The sequence below is a fragment of the Cyprinodon tularosa genome, unplaced genomic scaffold (assembly GCF_016077235.1).
Source record: "Cyprinodon tularosa strain WSP-4 unplaced genomic scaffold, ASM1607723v1 ctg612, whole genome shotgun sequence".
Taxonomy (NCBI): domain Eukaryota; kingdom Metazoa; phylum Chordata; class Actinopteri; order Cyprinodontiformes; family Cyprinodontidae; genus Cyprinodon; species Cyprinodon tularosa.
Window position 1 is genome coordinate 239,118 of NW_024039355.1, and position 14,663 is coordinate 253,780.

Consider the following 14,663-nt stretch of genomic DNA (forward strand, 5'->3'; position numbering starts at 1 on the left):
ATTAAAGGATAAACCAAGAGCCCCCCAAAAGTGAGTGCCTCTCCAGCAATATTCAAGCCTCAGTCTATGTTCCCACTGTCCCTGAACTGATCACAGTGATCTCCCCTTCAGAGTTTCCGGTTCCGGTTCACCAGTCCGCTGAGTTCCAGCATTGTTTCCCCACCAGAGTTTCAATCTCCATCAGCGTTTGCTAACCTACAATAAACCTGTTTTACCCTTGGTGTCTGAGTGGTTCTCTGCATGTAGGTCAGATCTTTAAAGTCCACTATGACAGATTCAGGTTTACCTTTGGGGAATGTTTGAAATCTGAGCAACACTACGGATTAGACTGTTCCAAATGGCAGGCATGAGATGACTTAAGATGACTGGTTAAAACCCTTGGTGTCAGTCAGCTCCTTACAAACAAATTGAGGTACAAAGAAAGTGGAATAATGAGAACCTTACCAAGTACCAGCATGCACTGTTCTGCCAAGCTTTGCTCTTTAACACTGGTCAGTCGAAACGAGCAAATAACTCATGCATCCTAATGTTTCAGGAGGTCTATAAGATCACTGAACAATCCCGCGATAGTAGTACATGGACGACACCAAGGCTGCTATCCTCCAACAATTATGCCTTTTTTCAGGTATTTATGGATATGTGAGATTATCTAGTAATTTGCCTACTTATGAATCATCGCACTAACTTCGCCGACTTTGATTTGCATTTAGACTGAAAATGCCAATTAAGAAATTAATGTGGATTGTTCTGTCATGATCTTAGTATTGATCTCTGGTCTGATCACTTATTTCACACACCTGCTAAGCTCAGCACAGTTCTCATTACCCGCTCATCAGATCCACCTGCATTAGTCACTATATAACCAGCCTTCAACTGGTCATCAGTGCCAGATTATTTCAAGGTATTGGTGAGACATTTTGTGTTCTGACGACCTGATCCTGACCTGTCTCTTGACCTCTGAGCTTGCCTGTCCCCATCTGATTTGTTTGCCTGACCTGTCTTCTGACTCCTGCCTGATCTCTGCCTGCTTGTGTATGGATCGGAACTATTTCCTGACCACTGAGTTCTGCCAGACGTCGTCCAGCCTGTCAGCCCCACTGTAACTGGAACTGTGACCAGACTCCGTCTTGGATTCTCCTTCGGCATCTCCCTGGAACTCTGACCTCCTGGCTCTGACTACCAAGCACGTCACTGACATATACTTTGGCTTTGCCCTGTGGATCATCCTGCCTACAACCGTCTGCTCAGTTCTGATCTCCTACCTGTCCTCTGACCTCCAATACATCAGAGTCTGGGACTCTGTGTGTGGCAAACAATGTGCCGCATTGGCAGCCGAACAGCCAGGACCATCCTCTACATCTGGATTTGGACTGAACCGACCAGATTATTGACTCACACGTTCACTAACCTCAACCTCCAGATATAAGTGGTCACTAACCTGCTGTCTCCACCCGCAGAGGTTCCTGCCTTAGACGAAGACTCCACTCACTCTGATTCTATTTTCAATAAACATTCTAAAAGAAAAAAGTTTGCCTGCCTTGAATACTGAATCCTTCAGCTCTGAGCCTGACATGTTCAGGTTTAACTCCCAAAAACTCAAATTGATCAACATAGAGTTTGATGCTCCTTGAGTTCAGGAAAACAGGTTCAGTCAGAACAGTTTGTTGTTACTGAAAAAGTTTGCTTTGCTGCTGTACTTATTCAGAGTAAATCAATTTTATTCTAATGCACATTTAAAAGCTGCAGTGTTTATTTAAGTGCTCTTCATAACAAAGTTAAGAATAAATAAAATAGACATAATAGCAAGTTTGACAGCAAGAGCACTTTCACACAGAACTAGACATCAGCGTAAAAAGGTCAAATATTTCAATTGTTCACCACACAGTTTCAGGCTAAGGTCATTTCTATATAAGCTGAGACGTGCATAAAATATAGTGTTGCTGCAGTGATCCATCTTCCTTCTCATAACAAAAGTTATTTTATTATGAAATAAAGAATCCGTTGAACATAACATTATCAATCAGTGAAGATCAGTGAGGGTCACTGTTAAAACAAAAGTCTATTTGAAATATTTGTCCATGTTGATTGTTTCAAATGCTTCTGAGTAGTTCATCAAAGATACACTGAGGTGGAGCTTTGCTTTTATAAGCATTGACTCCATAATGAAAGGCCAAAATCATTGACATACCCTGTAATGTAGTAATGAAGGAATCTAAATGCAGCTGCTCAGACCATCCTGGGATATTTTTACTAGCCGCTGTTCAAGCACACAAAAGGCAATGTACTTTATATCAAAAACCTCAGAGTATGCTTCCCTTATACCTAGAGGCAGAGGTTTCATAATGATGGGTGGACGAAGGTTCTTATTCAAACCATTCATTATAGTTCAGTGGATCATATAAATAAATAAGTATCTCTGATGAATAATGCAGTTTGAATTATTTTGGAGTTGGAGTTTACATATAGTCTGAATACTTACTATGATAATATGATCATGTAATTCTTAAGGAAAGTGAACCATATTTATACAATTAAGTGCAGATCTCACCCCAGAGGAAAAGAGTTGCTTTGATGAAGATTTTAAGATGATATAACCTGTGAAGTGTTATATTCAAAATACTGCCCTTGTTTTTGTATGGGCTTTTCCTTTCTGATTTGTCTAAAAACCATGTACACCTAGTTGTGACAGACGGAGATCCTGGATCGTCAGATTGAAGGATTTCTTCTCATTGTTGATGTCAGCATTAAATCGATTGTAGTTGAACTCAGGAGCTTTATCTTTTGTTTGATAGTATTGGTTCAGCATGTACTTTGGGAAGCTGTTTTCTTCTTGTTTATACCAGAACATGGTATATCCCGTACTGCTGGTTTCAAAAATACATCCAAGAGTCATGGATTCGCCTTCAGCAGCAACATGTCCTTCTGTCTGCGTCACTGAGTCTCCTTTACACTCTGAGGAAGAACAGAACATGCAGAGGAAGAGATGAATCAATAAAGATGATTGATTAAAGGAGAACAATCAGCAGCTTTAAAGACTTCTATTCCATGTAGAATAGATGTCATTTTCTCTGATCATTGTCACTTTGAACCATATCAGGTGTTTCTACAAGGTAACAAATGGCAGCAGAAATGATCTGCTCTGATTTTCTGTAGAATGAACATTAAAGCTCTTCATGTAGAGCTCAGTAATGTGTTCAAGTGTTTGAAGAGGAAACATGTTGAGCTTTCTATCTTACCAAAGAAAAGAGCAGCTAGAATAATCCACAGCCAATGTTCCATCTGTCCAACAAGGTTTAAATCAGCAGGAGAAACTAGCTGATGTTCAACATTCAGTCTGACTATTGTTCTCTTCACAGCAACACTTATTATTGACACAATGCTGGAACACAGAGCACAAGGAGAGCTCCGCCTACTGGATGATGGCGCCCTCTAGCGGAGATTTTGTACAAAGTTCTGAGGGGGACAGAAATCCCTACCCTGCTGAAGTTAACATCACTCAAAAACTGATGACTTGTCTGAATTTGAGCTTTTAAATTAGTTTCGTTTTCTCAGAAGTGATTGAACCTTGAAATCATTTCAGCTTTTAAAGCTGAACTAAAATAAAGAGGGTTTACCCTAGACATGTCTGCAGTCTACTGAAGTGGAAAAGACAAACAACCATATACAAACAAAGAGAAAACATAAACCATGTGGTAACATAAAACACAAACCTTTGTTTGGGCAGTCGTTGCTTGTTTCTTACTGATAAGATTTGAAGCTCAGGGTAGCAGCTATGTTCACAGAGATTGTTCAAAAAGCATAAAACTGTGATCAAGAGCTGTGGTGTGTGGTTTCTCTTATCTCTGAACAAAGTCAGATATCAGTGTTCATGTTTTTGTACAGCCTCTCCTATAATTTGTGTCACTGTGTTTCCAGAGCACAGTAGTAGAAAGCTGAGTCTGCCACGGTTGGTGTTTCTATAATGAGCTCAGTTGATGTTTCTGTTGTTGTTGATTTGTAATGATGGTCAAGGGTGTAACTTTCATTATTCTTTTTCTTTCCCCCCTTATACAGCAGGAACTGAGGAGCTTGAAGATCAGAAAATTGTTTGAACCAGTGAAGGATAGGATGACCAGATAATGTCTCATATTTGCATTTGAGTGAGACAGCTTTTCCCTCCATCACAGGATCTTTCTCTGGATCAGAAATGATGGAGTCTTCTTGAGCGTCCAGGCCTGAAAAAAGTGGACGAAATATAGTCATTTGACAAAAACAGTCGAATGACAAAATAACCCTCTATTATGTCACTCCATGGATAATCAAAACTAACTGTAGTAATCTGTCAGTTTAGTGTCAAAGATGCATCATCAGAGCAAAAGAAGCATAAAAGTAATGAAATGAAGTTTGTATCTGTGGTTAATGCAGCTCATGGAACAAAACCTGAATTTCTGTCCTTAAACTCACCTTGAATGTGAGAAAGAAAGAAAAACAGGTAAAGCCACATGTCTTTGGAGTACTTGAAGCTAAACACAGCAAATGAACACTTCCACTGCTGGAGAAGGAAGAAGATATAATGTCATAGGATGAGCTCGTTCAGTGGGCATGGCCACCTCACACAACCAATCAAATATGTTTTCTTCTTCAGCAGCAGCTTTGTTTCAGGGTCTGTATTCAAAAAGATTATCAGACTCTCTGAGCTCCTATCTAGGCCTCGTTCAGCTCCTCATACAGAGCAACTCTAAACAAAGAGCTAATGGAAATTTCAGTTTTAGTGTGAAGGTGTGGTTGACCCAGTTTCTAAGAGCTACGATTGGTTAATACAGGGACCAAATCTGTTACTACTATCAATGAAAATGTACGAATTGATGAGATAAGTGGATTCATAAATATGTGACATGATAATAAAATTTAGCCAAACTTAATTGTCCAGCATTAAAATATATTATTCTCCATGGTTGTTTTTTTATTATTCATCTGTATGATATTAAAGGAATAGTACACCCAAAACATGATTTGCCTTCATTTTCTACTCACCCCTATGCTGAACAACACTCTGGAGTACTTTTTTGATATCTCAAATGCATCTGGAGATCTGGGAGGCTTCTTGCTGTCTGCTGACATTCAAATAATGGAGGTCTATGGTGACCGAGACAGAAAGGTCCATAAAAGTCCACAAAAAACGTGTCAATATCCCTCCATACTGCTCGTCCAATGTATTCCAAGTGTCCTGAGTGGGTAGCATCCAGAATTTACTCGAAATGAAGTAATTTAGAATGTTTTTAGAGCATAAACAGTAGTGTATAGGATTTCCTAAAAGCGCGTTCACGAGTCTACGGAAACCGCGGCAGACCAAACCAGATGAAAGTGCGCATTCAGCTCAGCAAAGAACTCATGCTCTTCCTCAACACTGAAGTCCTCAGACATTTTTCTTTCGTTGTTTCTTTCTTTGCACAGGTAAACAACACATTTCTTCTTCTACGCTTGCATTATCGGCAGAGCAGACGCTGAATGCGCACTTTCATCTGGTTTGGTCTGCCGGCTTCCGTAGCGTCGTGAACGCGCTTTCAGGAAATCCTATACACTACTGTTTATGCTCTAAAAACATTCTAAATGACTTCGTTTCGAGTAAATTCTGGATGCTACCCACTCAGGACACTTGGAATACATTGGACGAGCAGTATGGAGGAATATTGACACGTTTTTTGTGGACTTTTATGGACCTTTCTGTCTCGGGCGCCATAGACCTCCATTATTTGAATGTCAGCAGACAGCAAGAAGCCTCCCAGATCTCCAGATGCATTTGAGATATCAAAAAAGTACTCCAGAGTGTTGTTCAGCATGGGGGTGAGTAGAAAATGAAGGCTAATCATGTTTTGGGTGTACTATTCCTTTAAGCTCTGGGTACTAACATCATCATGGATCTGGACCACATCAGCCAGCAAGGGTAAAAACCCCTTAGTCTAACCTGTCTAACTATCAAGATTATATTTCTTCCAGCTCACAAGAAGTTAAAAACATTCTTTAATTTCTACCAAAAGGAATCCCTGAATTATATCCAAAGAAAATATTTCATTGAGTTCTGTTTTTTTTGTATAAAGTTCCAGATGAAAGTGTATGTAGATCTATAGATCTAGCTATATCTCTCTCTCATTGTTATCGTTTCTATATATTTAAATATGATGTAAAGGTTTCCTTGTATTGTCACTGAAACATTTTCTCTGTTTCTTTTAAGGGGTCTCATCCCATTTTCTGCAGAAAAGAATACTTGCTTTGTTTGGTTTTCCTTCCTAGGACAATAAGGGGTTATTATTAACCCTATCCCCAGTGATCGGAAGTGAACAACCTCTTCCCTCCATTGAAGACATTTCATCCCAGCGCTGCGTGTCCCGAGCCCATAACATCATCAATGACCCCTCACCCAACACACCACCAACCCCCCCACCCCACCATGGACTCTTCTCCCAGCTGCCCTCTAGGAAGAGGCTTCAAAGCATCCGATGCAGGTCCAGCAGATTCCACAACAGCACAACAGTTTCTTCCACACTGCAGTGCCGGCCCGAGCATCTTGGGGGCCCTGAGCAGAATTTGATTTGGATCCCCCCCCCACCCCCACCCCCCACCCCCACCACCATGCAGAATCAACTATACTAGAACATTACTGATACAAATGCATCACTATAATGTTATAGTGAATATTGTAAATGAATACACTACCGTTATGTATTAATACAAAATAAATAAATAAACAATACTTACAATACTTTCTTTTGTTAAAACTGTTGAATACAAACATGTTAAATAAATTATTTGCAAATGTGCATTAAATATGCAATATTTTAAACAAAACCCAAATAGACAAAATTAATATAATCAAAAATAGATTATTACAAAAGAGACACTTAAATAATCAAAGCAAACATAGAAACAGCAAGGGTTCAACAGTGACAATTGTACAACAATGACCTCAACATTGTTCCTTCCTAGCTTCTCTGGAGGCAAAGTGACTGACGACATTGTATGGTATCGTTTGGCCTACTTGGTAATTGATACTAATGACTGCAAGTCCACTTTTTCCTGGGCCATTGATGATCTCAAGTATGATTTTATTAATTTGAGTTTGGAAAAGCTCCTCTCTGCTGAGGCAACTGTCACAGGCAGAATGCAGGCTATCCTGAGAGCTACCCAAGGATTTGGGTAAACCTCACACATCTCATTTTGTGAGATGTATGTGAGAAGCTCAAAGGCAGTCTTCATAGTTTAGGGAAGTTCAGGAAGACTCTCCTGTCTCTAATGCCATATCAGCTTCCTCTCCACAAGAGAGTTTTTCCCCAAGAAGCTCACATTTTTCCCTTCGGACCTTTTGACCAAGCTCCCTAAAATTGAGCAGCACTCCAAAGTTATCTTTAACCTCACTTAGAGATGTAAATCTATCCTCCAATGACTGAATGCTACAGTCCACTACAGCATTAAAAAATGACACTCTTCATATCAATTCAATTCAATTCAGTTTATTTCTATAGCTCCAATTCACATCATGTCATCTCAAGGCACTTTAGAGTTCACCAGATCATCCAGTCAGATTGAATCAAATTTTTCTGTCTAAGGAAAACCAGCTGATTGCATTCATTTATTGACTCGAAGGCAATCCCTCACACTAAGCATGCTTGTTGCGACAGGAGAGAGAAAAAACTCCTTTTAACAGGAAGAAACCTCTAGCAGAACCAGGCTCAGTGTGAGCGGCCGTCTGCTGAGGCCCACTGGGGTTCAAGGAGACAGAAGCAGAGATAGAAAAAGAAGCATAGATACAAAAGGCAACTGTCAACCAGCTCCACAGGCGTCCAGGAAACACACAGCCAGGCAGACAAGCTCCGAGCCAGCTCCCATGTCAGAGGATGAAGAGAGCACATCCAGTTAGTCACAGTCAGAGAAACAGGAAACTACACTGGAAAACAGGCCAAGCTCCAACATCTAGAAACAAAGGTGTTGATGGCAGCAGCACAGCTGATATTTCTCTCCAGAATGGAGTCACAGCCAAACAGGAACAGACCAGATGAAGCTACTATGAGAAAAAGCAGAGAGAGCAGAACGTTAGAGATTGAACTAACAGATTCTGCAGAGTGAGAGATAGAATGAAGCAGAATGATGAAAAAGGGGTCCCTATGTCCTCCAGCAGTCTAAGCCTATAGCAGCATAACTATAGAGATAGCTCAGGATAACCTGAGCCACTCTAACTAGAAGCTTTATCAAAAAGGAAAGTTTTAAGCCTAGCCTTAAAGTAGACAGGGTGTCTGCCTCACGGACTAAAACTGGTAGTTGGTTCCACAGGAGAGGAGCCTGAGAACTAAAAGATCTGCCTCCCATTCTACTTTTAGAAATTCTAGGAACCACTAGTAAACCTGCAGATTGAGAGCGAAGTGCTCTGTTAGGAACATAAGGAACAATCAGATCTCTGATATCAGATGGAGCTTGGCCATTTAAGGCTTTATATGTGAGAAGGAGGATTTTAAATTCTATTCTGGATTTAACAGGAAGCCAATGAAGAGAAGCCAGGATAGGAGAGATATGATCTCTCTTTTTCATTTTCATCAGAACTCTGGCTGCAGCATTTTGGATCAGCTGAAGGCTTTTAACTACAGTTTGTGGACTTCCTGATAGTAAAGAATTACAATAGTCCAGCCTTGAAGGAAGCAGCCCTAGTCCTGCTTCCTTGACTTTGATTGATGTATGACAATTTAAATCATTTCATGCTTGCTCAATTACAGGGACATGAAATTATGTATTAAACAATTAAACAGTGATATTCAGTTCTTAAATTGAAATAAAAACATCTAAACTTGTGCCTTTAAAAATAATTACATACATTTAAAATAAATTCACTACTCAATTTAAGTGACACATCTAAATGGTTATTTCATAAGTAATTTACTTTATAATGGCACTTGACACCCTCCATAACCATCTTTATTACATGTTCTTAAAGCCTGCTTTAGGAGCCCCCCTAGTGGATGATAGGATGCATTGTTTTGTCCTTGTTTTGCAGGTTCTTGTACAGAGTTCTGGTGTTTCCTGTCACTGTGGGCTGCAGAGCACAGTAGTACACAGCAGAGTCTGACAGACGGAGATCCTGGATCGTCAGATCGAAGGCTGATTTATTGACCTGAGCAGTAAATCGGTTTCTATTGAACTCTGGAGCATTGTCACTTCTTTTAATATATTCCTTGAGCATGTACTTTGGAACACCTTGGCCTTGTTGTTTATACCATAACAGAGCATAATTTGTAGAAATGGTCTCAAAGGTACATCCCAGAGTCACAGATTCTCCCTGAGCAGCAGCAACATGTCCTTCTGTCTGCGTCACTGAGTCTCCTTTACACTCTGAGGAAGAACAGAACATGCAGAGGAAGAGATGAATCAATAAAGATGATTGATTAAAGGAGAACAATCAGCAGCTTTAAAGACTTCTATTCCATGTAGAATAGATGTCATTTTCTCTGATCATTGTCACTTTGAACCATATCAGGTGTTTCTACAAGGTAACAAATGGCAGCAGAAATGATCTGCTCTGATTTTCTGTAGAATGAACATTAAAGCTCTTCATGTAGAGCTCAGTAATGTGTTCAAGTGTTTGAAGAGGAAACATGTTGAGCTTTCTATCTTACCAAAGAAAAGAGCAGCTAGAATAATCCACAGCCAATGTTCCATCTGTCCAACAAGGTTTAAATCAGCAGGAGAAACTAGCTGATGTTCAACATTCAGTCTGACTATTGTTCTCTTCACAGCAACACTTATTATTGACACAATGCTGGAACACAGAGCACAAGGAGAGCTCCGCCTACTGGATGATGGCGCCCTCTGGTGGATCTGCAATACAGATTTAAACAATGTAAATATGAGGCTTCTAGTTGCTTGTCATATAGTGGGGTGGGCAGTAGAAACTAGTTTTCCTGGATATTATTTATAGCAAGCAAAATGAATAGCAGCTATCATCATAATATGGTGGAATACTGTATTTTAAATACCTGATTATAAGCCTTCTTTTAGGTGATTTTAGCTGACTCAATTTGGATCAATTTTACCATGTCTCTTTATGCTTATTTTTAAATTGATCTAATTATTCTTAGTAAACAGTGGTAATCCATCCAAAATAACTTATCCTAGATGAATAAAGAATTAAAAACAGCCATCTTAATGAAAGACTAAATATTCTTTAACACTGGTTCCCATCTAAGGAAAATGTCTGTCTGGCACTTTATATGCAGAAATAACAGAGGAGCCCTGCATGGTCTTGATTTTATTGTGATAGTTTAGATTAGTGCCGTAATTTTACAGTATGTGCCTCTTCTTAACTGTTAGAGATGGTTTACTCCAAAACACTGACAGCTCAGGGTGCAGACCAGGAAGCAGATTTGTAGTTTAACACACCTCTCTGCAGCTTCTCTACTGTTACCCACTTTTTACTCCATCAAGACATCTTTGAGGCTTTGCATCAAAAAATACTGCACAAAATCAGTTCAATGAGTGCAATGCAATACCTCGGCTCCAGATGTCCCCGCCCCCTCCACAGACGCTCCGCTGCTCCTCTCCCAAATTGTAGCTGACCGCAGACAGTGCCGCAGACAGGAGGCCTGCTTGTTTTGTTTTCACGACCGAAATTGCAGAAAACAACTCGTGAAGTTTGACCCTTTAGAAGAGCGAGGTGCGTGAGAGCGCTGGGACCATTTTTCCACCTGGATCTCCGCTCTTTTTGGCCCTCATGTCCCTCCGTCGTCGGATGAAACTCGCCCCCACTTCCTCGCCGCCTCGGCCGTATCTAGACCCACAGAGTGTAGCACAGACCACGCTTCAATATTGAGCATAAATAAAAAATGTCTGTGTCAAGCCCACTGCAACAAACTGCTGCAGGAGGATAACCAGGAAGCGCGGTAGGAGGGCAAAATAGGTTTAGCGCCACCGCAGCACGTGAGGGAGAATTACGCCCAGGAGCAAATGGATAAAAACAGACCGGAGGAAAAAAAAACATGAATCGATTATGTTGCGGACGTATCGATGCATCGGATCGTCAGCTGTTGGATCGACGCATCGTTACAAAATGATTATTATTTACAACCCTAATAATCACATTCATTTGTATTGCCTTACAGAATCTTGGCTGCAGCAAGAGGATTGTATGAGCATAAACGAGGCAACTCCTAGTTATTTTAATTTTCACATCCCCAGACATTCGGGACGAGGAAGAGGAGTAGCAACAATCTTTCGGTCTGACTTTCTGATTACTCCAAAGATGGTTAATATTTAAAACTCTTTTTGATATATAGCCTTTAGTTTCCCTGATATAAATTGCAAAGCCACAAAACCTCTTCTTTTTGTAACTTTGTATCATCCACCAGGTCCTTAATCTGAATTTTTGGATAAGAATCTGATTTAGCTTCATCGTAGTGAGGGGATTTTAAAATCCATGCTGACAGTGAAGATGATAGCTTCATTGCAGCCTTTAATGCTTAATTGTACTGATATATCAGTGAAACTAATGATATGTATTAGTTTTACTGAATGTGTATTCCAGATATCTGAAAAAAACAATTTTACTTGTCAAAATTAACATTTCATACAAAATGTAATTCTTCATATCTAGAATAAACATTCTGGATGTCTAGAAATTAATTTCTGTTGTTCTTATTGCATTTGCATTATTTTGAATATGAATAATGTATTACAGCCACTTAAAAGAATTTTCAGAAATTTTTGTTTTTACTGCAAAAATGTCATTTAGAAAATAAATGATTACGGTTTATTCTAGGAATGTGATTTTCATCAGAAGAACTCCTATTTTAATTATCTAAAAAAGTAACAACAGAGGAAAGGGCTTATACTAAATGTAAAAATGACATGCCATAGTGGCTTCATAGTAACTTACACATTAACTCGAGCAACAATCTTCTCCTTTGCCATCACCCTCTCTGTTGCAGCTGTATTGGTGTTTCTATGTCTTTTAAACACATTCTCCATTTCCAGTGGTGTCAAAAGTAGAAGTATAGATACTGCAGTTTAAAAACACACTGGTAAAAGTTGAAGTATCAACTTGACCTCTTTACTCAAGTAAAAGTGAAAAAGTATGTGTTTCAAAAAACTACTTAAAGTATAAACATCTGGATGCCACTATATGAATTGAAAGCTACATTTTTCGACTATTTCTAGGGCTATTTATAGGACTATTTTATAGGGCCAAGGATAAGGGAGGTCTTGTTGGTCTCCGTCTCACGATATGCTCTCGCCTGTGTCCGACCTTTTAGACATTTCAACATCTTTTTCTGAATCCCACATTGTAGCATTGCATAGACAATTCATGTTAGCAGTTTGAAGAACACCTGCTTGCTTCTGATGATTTCCTTTAGCTAACCAATGACTGTTTGCGTTCTATGACTCATCCAATCACACTAGTTTTCACTAGATGTGGATGGAGGCAATGATCTGCATTGGATGGAGCACATGACGGGAAATAAATATTTATAAACATTAAACCACAGGGAACCAATTAAAAATCAGCTGGTCCGAATAAAGCAAATCATCAACCAGTAAAGGTCCAGAGACATTTTTAATGATCTGTTACTTTAAACAGAATTTAACACTGAAATAAAATCAGGTATTTATGCATTCTTGTTATACATTGAATTTTGAAATAAAAAAAAATTTAAATACAATTTGCCAAAAATTGATTCCCGTGCTATATCAGAGGAGTTGAACCTTGTATGACTGTATTACTGTATATCCATCAGTAGTTAAAGGTCAAGGGTCAGCAAATGCTAATTCTGCCTGTAAAACAATTACAGCGTAATTGTTGCTGTATGACCTGAAGCCTCATTTGGAGCTTTTAAACAGGCTTTTGAAAAACTTTGATAATTTGCTGCTGTAATATAGATTTTTTTTATAATAAAAAGCTAGAAGATGTGCATAATCAAAAAATAACAAATACAATTATAGAGCTTTCAGTATTGTAAGAAAACTGTTTCTGCATAAATACATTATTGTATGAGTTAAAGGAATAGTACACCCAAAACATGATTAGCCTTCATTTTCTACTCACCCCCATGCTGAACAACACTCTGGAGTACTTTTTTGATATCTCAAATGCATCTGGAGATCTGGGAGGCTTCTTGCTGTCTGCTGACATTCAAATAATGGAGGTCTATGGCGCCCGAGACAGACAGGTCCATAAAAGTCCACAAAAAACGTGTCAATATTCCTCCATACTGCTCGTCCAATGTATTCCAAGTGTCCTGAGTGGGTAGCGTCCAGAATTTACTCGAAACGAAGTCATTTAGAATGTTTTTAGAGCATAAACAGTAGTGTATAGGATTTCCTGAAAGCGCGCACATGCGCGATCACGACGCTACGGAAGCCGGCAGACCAAACCAGATGAAAGTGCGCATTCAGCGTCTGCTCTTCCAATAATGCAAGCATAGAAGAAGAAATGTGGTTTTTACCTGTGCAAAGAAAGAAACAACGACAGAAAAATGTCTGAGGACTTCAGTGTTGAGGAAGAGCATGAGTTCTTTGCCGAGCTGAATGCGCTGGTTTGGTCTGCCGGCTTCCGTAGCGTCGGGATCGCGCATGTGCGCGCTTTCAGGAAATCCTATACACTACTGTTTATGCTCTAAAAACATTCTAAATGACTTCGTTTCGAGTAAATTCTGGATGCTACCCACTCAGGAAACTTGGAATACATTGGACGAGCAGTATGGAGGAATATTGAAACATTTTTTGTGGACTTTTATGAACCTTTCTGCCTCGTGCGCTGGGCACCTCCATTATTTGAATGTTAGCAGACAGCAAGAAGCCTCCCAGATCTCCAGATGCATTTGAGATATCAAAAAAGTACTCCAGAGTGTTGTTCAGCATGGGGGTGAGTAGAAAATGAAGACTAATCATGTTTTGGGTGTACTATTCCTTTAAGTTCTGTTCCGTTTATGTCTCTTTCCTTGTAAGTGTGAAGTGTCCCATGCTCCTGAATGCATCATAGCTATGTGACGCTCGTTAATGCATCACACTGGTCTGTGAACGCTGTGCTGTGTAGATGTGCGTTTGATTTTCTGCTTAAGACAAAGCTTTGTAGTTTCACTGTTTATTGTTGTGTGTGAATAACAAGAGACTAGATCAAATAAATCGGACAAAATCTTTGGAATTAATATTATTCATAACACCCGTACAGGGGATGCATATCTCAACAGGGATGCACTTGTCGGCATAACACCGGACCGCGGTCCGCTAATCCGTAACCTCTGCATTAAACCAAAGCCAATAGTAACAAGTAACGTTTGTTTTAAAAATGTAAGGAATAGAAAGTACAGATACTTGCGTGAAAATGTAATGACTAGAAGTCATAAGTAGGAAGAAAAATAAGTAATGGAGTAAAGCATGGATACCTAAAAAGTGTACCTAAGTACAATAACGAGGTATTTGTACTTCGTTACTTGACACCTCTGTCCATTTCTTCAAATTCTTCATTAAAATTTGTAGTTCCAGTGGGGTGAAATAGGCATGTCCTGTTGCGTATTGTTATGTTTACTCATCAAATTGGGGTTTCACTTATACTGGCTTTTTGTCATGATCGGTTCTCTAATGGAGACCCAAAGATGCAGAACACCACTGACGGACACAGGATGAAAAGTTTAACAAGTTTATTTGCA

The 14,663-nt window shown here is 39.5% G+C and overlaps 2 gene segments (V, D, J or C); both read right to left on the reverse strand.

The window, feature by feature from the left end:
• LOC119798159 overlaps window positions 1-3,380 on the reverse strand; it is a 38,137-nt gene extending 34,757 nt beyond the window's left edge. Inside the window, 2 exon segments of the V gene segment in view lie at window positions 2,686-2,952; window positions 3,237-3,380. Coding sequence covers window positions 2,686-2,952; window positions 3,237-3,279 — 310 coding nt within the window.
• A 5,442-nt stretch (window positions 3,381-8,822) lies between these two features.
• LOC119798177 lies at window positions 8,823-9,782 on the reverse strand. The segment is given in 2 exon segments: window positions 8,823-9,354; window positions 9,639-9,782. Coding segments are annotated over 2 exon segments (420 nt in total).
• Between the last annotated feature and the right edge of the window lie 4,881 nt (window positions 9,783-14,663).